Raw genomic sequence first — 9,653 nt, forward strand, 5'->3', positions numbered from 1 at the left:
TGGGTCCCTGGAAACCACCCGGCCTGCCCATGGTCCTCGTCGGCGCTGGAAGGATGTGTTGCGTGGTGATCTCCAACGTCTTCCAAACTGGTTCGACATCGCCTCAGAGAGGTCTAATTGGCGCCAGTTTCTGCATGCCTTGAGCAGTACCCAACTTGACGTGTGGACACCTCGTCTGACGAACACCGAGGTACTGGCAGTTTGGAACTCCGCCAGACAGGATGATATACCGACCTGTCTAAAGCACCGTCGGATGGAATGGCTAGGCCATCTCTGTAGACTGGAAGAGTGCACTCCGCGTCAACTGCTGGTTGGTTCCCTCTTGCCGACTCACCCTGCCTGTGGCCTTCGGAAAAGATGGTGTGATACCATGGGTTTCAGATGTCCGTTGTCTCGACCCGGGTGGTGAGAACTGGTTTGCTCTGGTGCAGGAGTGTGGTGAATGGCGAGGGACATACTCCAGCACTACTGCATCTGGACCATGCAAAAAACAACGCACACCATGTAAAATCTGCGGGAGGTCGCTTTCGAGAAGTGGCATGGCCTGACATAAATGCAAGCAGGAGTGCAGCAAGCCGCTATCAGGACGGCTTGGGAGCAGGAAAGGCTCTACATGTCAGTGTTGGCTCCAAATCCCCAGAGGTGCTCATACGTGCCCAGCATCGAACTCTCCTTCTTCTACTACACGCGACTCAGTCGCAGTAGTACCCATGCCGGGGAGGACTCAGATCTCACTACCTTGCTGTCAGGCTCATTGCAGCGCCTCTGCCAGGTGCTGCCGGTCGAAGAGAATTTTTCAACTTCACAGTTGTGCCAAGTGTATGAGAACTCTTGCTGGACGCTAACCTGCGGAATGCTATTGTGCTGCGTACAGTGCTCGACCAGTCTACCCTGTGCCTGTCGGCCACTCGTACGAAGGGACATGAGGCCGCTTTACAGCACTGTTCATGACAGGACAGAACAGCCATGTGTGCGTGCGTGCATGTGTATGCGTGTGTGTGTGTGTGCATGTGTGTGTGTGTGTGTGTGTGTGTGTGTGTGTGTGTGTGTGTGTGTGTGTGTGTGTGTGTGTGTGTGTGTGTGTGTGTGTGTGTGTGTGTGTGTGTGTGTGTGTGTGTGTGTGTGTGTGTGTGTGTGTGTGTGTGTGTGTGTGTGTGTGTGTGTGTGTGTGTGTGTGTGTGTGTGTGTGTGTGTGTGTGTGTGTGTGTGTGTGTGTGTGTGTGTGTGTGTGTGTGTGTGTGTGTGTGTGTGTGTGTGTGTGTGTGTGTGTGTGTGTGTGTGTGTGTGTGTGTGTGTGTGTGTGTGTGTGTGTGTGTGTGTGTGTGTGTGTGTGTGTGTGTGTGTGTGTGTGTGTGTGTGTGTGTGTGTGTGTGTGTGTGTGTGTGTGTGTGTGCGGTGTGTGTGTGTGTGTGTGTGTGTGTGTGTGTGTGTGTGTGTGTGTGTGTGTGTGTGTGTGTGTGTGTGTGTGTGTGTGTGTGTGTATCTGTTGTGTGAAAAGTCCCTACCGCCAGGATGTCCCATACTGTGTTCGTATCCGTGCGACATCGTACCACTACAGTGTCACTGTGAACATTTACGAAAGCTATTACACTGTGGTTGTCCACTCAACGATTCTTACAAGGAAATTTGACGATACAAGAGTACAGTTTGCGCATATATTGTATGAAAGAAAAACAAGCAAGAAAGGATCGCCGTCGCACCAACAAACAACCCAATGCGGACAAACCTTGATTCCTATTTCACACATTTCTAAAGACTAATTCTGCTCAGCGCCAATACTAGAATATACTATGTATTGCACATTGTACTTACGCCCTCCTGAGAGGAACTCATCCTGCCGAGAACTATTCCTAGCCTTGTCCAAAACAACTGTTCACCAACGATGCCCTGCTGAAAGAGGTGATTGATCCGAACTCACAAACAAGTCAAGCCGCAACTCCGCATGCAGTTTCAACTTTGCATTTGTGGTTTCTGGGGCTCCAGGGTACCGGGTGCAAGCAAGAGTACATGAAATGGTTTTTTTCTACTCGTACTCTGATCTTGGTGCAAGCAAGAGTTCTCTACGAGAACGAGGTACTCTGTCGTACACAGCTAGCTATTGGCTGGCTGATACGTTGTGCACATGCCCCGCGGACGCGGACGCTTTCGAGTTTTGTTGCAGTTTTCATGCTTTTTTGAACTTGAGGATGGACTGAATTGCATGTATAGCGCGAGCCTGATCACGACTACATCCGATTTTCGTCATTTTCAAGTGCGGGAAACCGCAAAGGCTGTGGTTTCACGTACGTGTCAACAAAAGTAATAGTTGCTTGCTGTGTCTCGTACACTCGCTCTACGATTCGTACTCGACTCGTAGATCTACTACATGTAGTAGGAGTGTTTGACATCATCAGTACACTACAAGTAGTACAATTATGTAATATCAAGAGTTCATAACCCGGGGTTATGAACTCTTGATTATATTATACTATAGTGGTAGATACACACCTGGCAATGATGGTGGTAAATACACGTCGGATAATAATAGTCAGAGCTACTGTATACATGTAGGGAGTCGCAAAATACATATTTCACTTTACGACTCCCTGGTCGAGCCAGACGAGCCTCAGCCTGGACGAGGTCGACAGGTACGTGCGAGGTCGAAGTGACGACTAGTCGACTGCGGACAGAGCGGCCCAGACCAGTAGACTACGTAACGAGCTCTCGTAGTCGTACAGGGAGTAGCAGCTGTTGCAGCTGTTGCCCATAACCCCCCAATAATACCAGTGTTGCACCTGCTGTCGCTGGTGTTTATTATTTTTTATTTTTTGCAAAGAACACAAACCCGGCTCGAGACAAAAAATAATAACAAGAAAGATAACAAAGTCACAGTGCATGCAGGGAGTCCGGAGAACGAAGACACAACTAGAATACAGAAGTTGAGGGTTGACAGAACAAACATTTCAATCTTTTTTTGTTTCTCTTCTTCTCCCGATTTTCTGATGCGTGAAGTAGGCGCAGATGTTGGTCGGCGGAGCCTGCAGCACCCCATCACCACCGCTGCGTTGCATTTGCAGCCCCATTCAGTCAATGTCTTGTTAGTCTGTTGTTTTGTCATTTCCTGCTTCTTTCTTCTTTTACGAATTGGGTGCGTGGTTTCAAGTAAAAAAAACAAAAAACAAAACAACAAACTACTGAGTCGGGGGCTGACTACTATCCACTAGTGCAGCTGCGTAGGTGGGGCGTTGTGGACTCCTCCGACCAAAGGTCTCGGTATCCTTGCACACAACGCGCACCAGGAGGTTAAAAAAGAAAGAAAGAAGAAAGATGAAGAAAGTCAAGTTCCATAACGTTTTCTTGTGACTGTCATCAGTGGAACGCCGTCACATAAAAACTGATGACAGTCACAAGAAAACGTTATGGAACTTGACTTTCTTCATTTTTGCTGTTGTTATGAGTGTACAATTTATCTTATTTATTGCCATTTTACGACTATTGTCTCCTCGTCGATTGTTTAAAGAAGAAAGAGTTAGGCCATCAGCTAGTAATAGTATGCTGTCTGTGGTGTACACGTCGACGGCAGTCCCACAAGTTTGCTCGAGGAGGTACTTGTAAACTGCTACTTGAAGCGTTGCAGCGCTGCCTTGGATGGGGGAGCGTTCAGGATGGCAGAGGGTAGAGCATTCCATGTTGTGAGTAGGCCGAACGGGAAGGATCGGTGTAGGATGTCAGGACTTGTGGCGGGGAGGGGGTTTGACAACTGGAAGGCATGGGAGTGTTTCACTTGATGTTGGTGGCGGGTTCTGGGGCGGGCGGGCTCAGGGGCAGCAGGTGGCAGCATGTCTGTCAGCTGAGACAGACCGGAAATGTAGTGCAGCTTGAAAAGGTAGCACAGTCCCGACACTTGCCGACGCACTGATAAGCTTGGGAACATGGCCCCAGCGCCAATGCTGCGCATACACCGTTCCTGAATGTGGTCAAGCTTCGCCAGGTTGGACCGGGCTGCGCCTTGCCAGACTAGGGGAGTATATTCCATGGTTGGGCGGATGAAGCCTTTGTATACGCTGAGGCAGCCGTTGCGGTCGAGTACTGGGCACACCTTCCTGAAGAAGCCAAGGCGCTGGCTGGATCTGGCTGCAACCTGGTGGAGATGGTTGCGGAACAGCAGTTTGCGGTCGAAGGTCACACCGAGAAGCTTAACATCGGTTTCCTCTCTGATCACGGTACCATCGAAGCTGAGAGAAGAGGGTGGGAGGGGTATTGATGTTGATCGTCTGCTCATCGACATTCCTTGGCACTTTGTCGGCTCAAACTGGACCTTCCATCTCGATCCCCAAGCTTGGAGCTCATCGAGGGAGGCTTGCAGTGAGTTTAAACTTTAAAGTGGCGGGGGAAACGTCATCGGCACGGATCAGGCAGTACAGTGTTGTGTCGTCTGCATACGACGCTAGCTGGCATTCTGGGGAGACACAGTCAGAGATGTCGTTGACATAGATAAGGAAGAGCGTTGATCCGAATATACTGCCTTGCGGCACACCGGCTTGGATTGGGAAGTGCGAGGAGGTCTGACCACCAACAACAGCCCTTATCTTCCTTGTGTGGTTGGTGTTGTTGGTGTGGCTGTTGGGGCGGCTGGCGGTTGTTGGTGCGGTTGTTGGTGCGGCTGTTGGTGCGGCTGTTCAGTCGGTGTGGCTGTTCAGTTGGTGTGCTGTTCAGTTGGTGTGGCTGTTCAGTTGGTGTGGCTGTTCAGTTGCCTGTTGGTGTGGCTGTTGGTGCTGCTTAGTGCTGCTGAATGAGTGATTGTGTGGGTGAGGGTGAGCACGGGCGTGTGTTGTGTAGTAGGACGCCATCGGCGTACAAGCATCTTGTTTCTCATTCTGATTGCTGTATGGTAGTGGTGCTGAGCCCGATTCACAATACAACTTTCTGCGACGCGACACGCGATCTGCGACAGTTGCGACAAGAAACTGCCTGTCGCGAGCTGTCGCAAGCTGTCGCAATGCACCTGTCGCAGAAGTTGAAGAAAGTTCAACTTTTGCGACATGCGACACAACATACTTATTATTATTATTATTATTAGACACAATCTCATAGCATGTGACAAGCATAGCTAATGCAGGGACAGAATCCCCTGAGACAAGGGCGTTGAGCCAGCCACGGCAATAGTAAGCTAGGAAAACAAAGCAAATATGAGTTAGAGCAGAAAATGAATGGAAAATTACAAAGAAAAACGATTAACGGAAGTGAGCACTATCAAAATTCGTGCATCACCCAGGTATTCGAGAATGTTCTTCGATGATAATTATTGCGTCTAGTTCAGTTGTGATAGTAGATCTTTAAACTGACCAATAGAAGAACAAGTTTTCAGACCGTATGGTAATGATAACCAATGAGAGTAGCCGGAAAACAAAGGGGACTTTAGATACTGGGCTGACTTAACAAGAGGCAGGATGAGCGCGTTACGGGTTGAGCTTGTCGTTATTGTACTTCATCATGTGTGAAGGGGTTTTATGAAGAAATATTTTATGAACCAGTGTACAGAGATGGTGCTTATGACGAACGGAGAGAGGAGAAGTGTGTGCAAGTCGATAAAGGGCATCCGAAGGAAAACATCGATCCTTGTTGTAAAGAATTTTAAGTATAAATCTATGGTGGACTTCTAATTGGTTCAGAGTTGTGTCAGAAAGGCCACACCAAGCGGTATCGCAATAGTCGAATATAGGGAGAATATAGCACTGATAAAATAATAGTTTACACTGGATGGGCAAATGAGTGCAATGTGGTTGTAGTACCCCTAATGCTGAACTGGTTCGCTTGCATACACAGTTGACATGTGCAGCCCAAGAGAGTTTGCGGTCAAACATCACACCTAGATGTTTGTGCTGAGTAACAACACGGATAGGCATAGTCGAGTCAGGGAAGTATAATGGTTGATCAGGAGGGGATGAAGAAATATACATGGCTTCTGTCTTGTCTAAATTGGGCTGGAGTTTCCACGTTTGCATCCACATGACAGTGCTGTTGATGCGATGCTGCATGGTAAGGAGTAATTGTGCAGGGGAGGAATCAGAACAGATCAGGCCAGTGTCATCCGCATACAAACTAACATCGGGGACAACTGAAGGTAGGTCATTAACGTAAAGCAAGAATAACAAAGGACCCAGAATGGAACCTTGGGGCACTCCAGACGTTACAGGGAGGGGATCAGACAAGAAATAAGACAAGCGAACAGCCTGAGAACGAGCAGACAGATACGAGGATATCCAACGCAAGGCAGCATCCTCCACCCGGAAGGTGACCTCCAACTTGGCAAGTAAGCCACGATGCCAAACGGTGTCGAATGCCTTAGCCAAGTCGAAAAACACCATTCCCACATGCTCCCCACAGTTCCTCTTTGTCGCTATGTCTTGGACAAGTCGAGTCACCTGGTATTGAGTTGAGTCACCACGGCAGAATCCCGACTGAGCTGGTGAGAGAGCCGGAGCGATGTGCAGGTAGAGGGAATCGAATACAATACGCTCACAAAGTTTGGAAACTGTGCGCAGCAGAGAGATGGGGCGGTAGTTTGCCGGGCAAGCACGGGAGCCTTTATTCTTGTAAAGCGGTGTCACGATGGCGGATTTCCAATCCTGTGGGAATGTACCAGTTCGAAATGACATATTAAAAATAATGGCGAGAGGATAGGCTATTGATGGTGCAAGAGACTGCAGCACTTCATTCGGGATCCCATCTGAGCCGGGAGACTTTCCACATTTCAGGCGCTTCAGATATTTCCGAACTTGAAACGTAGTGACAGTGATTGTACGGAACGGAACAGATATGAAAGGCGACTGGGACAAAGGGGGAATGCGCCACAAAGGATCATCAGGTAGCCCAAATGAGGTGAACTGAGTGTTCAGAACATCAGCTATGCTCTTGGGGGACGTGGCGACCGTACCGTCGGATGCTATCATCGTTTGGGGCATGACACGGCCGGAAGTGTGCCGCTGTGCTCGCACAAACTGAAAGAGTGTAGGTCGATTCGGTGACGTTAGTGATGCTTGGATGGAGCGTATATATTGACGATGTGCTTGCCGAGACAGGTGCTTTACAGCATTCCTTTGTCGGTTATATTAAGCTGCATGATTTACTGCTGTCGGATATTTTTTGTACACACTGTATAGATCACGCTTGCGTTTTACAGCAGACCTGAGCTCAGCAGTAACCCATGGTGGAGATTGCATGCGGGGTCGTGGAGATGTCACAGTGTGGGTGGCTCCGAATGAGGTGAGGTGACGACGGAAGGCGGACTGGAGCTCACAATCAAAGTGATGAAGTGCGTCATTAACATCAGTGTACGAGTTCAGAGAGGACCAGTTGTAGCCAGCTAAATCAGCGTTGATTAATTGCCAAAGGTGCGAAGGTACTTGTTTGAAGCGATACAGTGAAGAGGGAGGACCAGTGGAAGAGTTGGGGAAGTAGTTCGAAATAGGGGCGTAACATAAAGTGCAAACAATCTGTATATGGTCAGACATACCCAAGGGAGGTGCTTGATCAATTGAGCGCACGAGGCGTGGTCGGTTGGTGATCACCAAGTCCAGACACGAAACAGAGCCATTAGGCGAGGAATGAGTGGGGAAGTCAACCATCTGGTGGAGCCCAAGAGCAGAAAATACTGTGCTAAGGAGATCACCAGCCTTCGAGGTAGAATCGGTGGGACACCAGCTTGAGTTGTGGGCGTTGAAATCGCCAGTCACTAACAGATCATAAGAATCTAAACAGACTGACTGTAATGCCTCAACAAACATGTCACAAAAGTACGACAATTGCATTGTGCTCTGTGAGGGTGGTCGATACATGCAGCATAGTAAGATGGGATTCTGAGATTGAGTAGAGGGGGAGCCAAGTTCAAGCCACACAGACTCGCAGCCAGGGCGTTGAAGGTCGGCACGAGGGGAGACGTACGGAAAGGAGTCCGAACGGACAAGTACGGCAACACCCCCATACCCACGGCTACAATGCGCTGACCGATTGTCTTCCGGAGGTCGATCTCTATACAGATACACAAATGGAGTTACAGCTTCGACCCTGCAGTAGACATAGCCCGATTTTGCTAGCAATTCTGCTGGCAAAATATCGAAGAATTTTGACGAGAGAATTTGCTGGCAAAACGGAGCAAAATATCGGTATGTTCGCTGGAAGTTGGGAGATTTTACACATACGGTGCATGTGACTCATTTTCGTACATTTTTGCGAACACGTGACTCATTTTTTTCTCATTTTGCCAACACGTGACCCACTTTCGGTCAGTTTTCCTACACGTGACCCAAGTTTGGCCTTGTCTTGGAGCAAAATATCGAGTGACCTGGCAAAATGAAAGCAAAATATCGACGATGAGCAAGCAAAATTTTGCGGCAAAATATCGACATTACCCCGGCAAAATCGGGCTTTGCCTACCCTGCAGGCCTGGCGCACAAGTAGTACTATGCACGTACACTGCACGTACGTGCACCCAGGCTAGGTCACGTGCATGAGGTCGAGGATGCAGATGTCGCAAACATGAAGAATATTGTGAACCGTGTTTTTTTTTTTTTTTTTTTTTTTTTTTTTACTAAGGCCACAGCTTCCGGTTCCAATCATGACATGCAAAGCAGCGGTGCAGCATCGCAGGCATGAATCGTGGACGTGGTGATCGTGACGGGGTCTGATGTGCTCCACCGACCTAGCGTCCTAGGGTCTCGGCTTCACTGCACAGCAAACGCGTCGAAAGAAAACGGGGGCTAATAATTATCGGGAGATGGGGGGGGGGAAGAAGAAGAGAAGAAAGAAAGAGAGAGAGAGAGAGAGAGAGAGAGAGAGAGAGAGAGAGAGAGAGAGAGAGAGAGAGAGAGAGAGAGAGAGAGAGAGAGCGAGAGAGAGCGAGAGAGAGCGAGAGAGCGCGAGAGAGAGCGCGCGCGAGAGAGAGAGAGAGAGAGAGAGAGAGAGAGAGAGAGAGAGAGAGAGAGAGAGAGAGAGAGAGAGAGAGAGAGAGAGAGAGAGAGAGCGAGAGAGAGAGCGAGCGAGAGAGAGAGAGAGAGAGAGAGAGAGAGAGAGAGAGAGAGAGAGAGAGAGAGAGAGAGAGAGAGAGAGAGAGAGAGAGAGAGAGAGAGAGAGAGAGAGAGAGAGAGAGAGAGAGAGAGAGAGAGAGAGAGAGAGAGAGATAGAGAGAGAGCTGGGAGATAGAAGAGCACAGTGCTCTTGGTGATGGGGGCTGCGAAGGATAGCAGGTTCTGGGATATGTGCATGAGAATCAGAATATTGGTGATGATGGCAGCAGGGTTATAAGGTAAGCAGCTGAACACTCATAAGAACAGGGAAAGCGTTGGCGAGCAGATTCAAAGTGCATCAGTAGCAGAGAGCCAGTCCTGAGCAAGAAGGTGACGGTACACCTTTGCATGTGGGGCTGGGCGGGTGGGTGGTGGAACAGGTCTGGTGGCAGGGCATTCCATGTTGCAACGGTGCAAGCAGGGAATCCTTGGAGACAGCTATTCCGGGTGTTGGCAGGCAGGCCAGTTGTCATCTGCCGTGATCTGGTATGGATGGGAATCCTGCAGCTGGAGAGACTGACGGGTAGGTCTTGTCTCGGGGGCACGGTGAGTGGCTGGTTTAGGCAGCATCTGCTTCAGAGGGCTGGACGCGTGTGTCGCTGTCGCAGC

The 9,653-nt window shown here is 49.4% G+C and overlaps 1 protein-coding gene across 1 annotated transcript; it reads right to left on the reverse strand.

Moving 5' to 3' along the window:
- Window positions 1-3,598: 3,598 nt before the first annotated feature.
- On the reverse strand, window positions 3,599-4,267 carry LOC135808030 (uncharacterized). Its single transcript, XM_065321268.1, has one exon. The coding sequence runs from the start codon at window positions 4,265-4,267 to the stop codon at window positions 3,599-3,601; it is 669 nt and encodes a 222-aa protein (XP_065177340.1).
- Window positions 4,268-9,653: the final 5,386 nt, after the last annotated feature.

This window comes from Sycon ciliatum, chromosome 1 (genome assembly GCF_964019385.1).
Source record: "Sycon ciliatum chromosome 1, ocSycCili1.1, whole genome shotgun sequence".
Classification (NCBI taxonomy): Eukaryota; Metazoa; Porifera; class Calcarea; order Leucosolenida; family Sycettidae; genus Sycon; species Sycon ciliatum.

Excerpts from the sequence above, each read along its gene's own strand:
- LOC135808030 (XM_065321268.1), bottom strand. The coding sequence starts at position 4,267 with ATGTCGATGAGCAGACGATCAACATCAATACCCCTCCCACCCTCTTCT.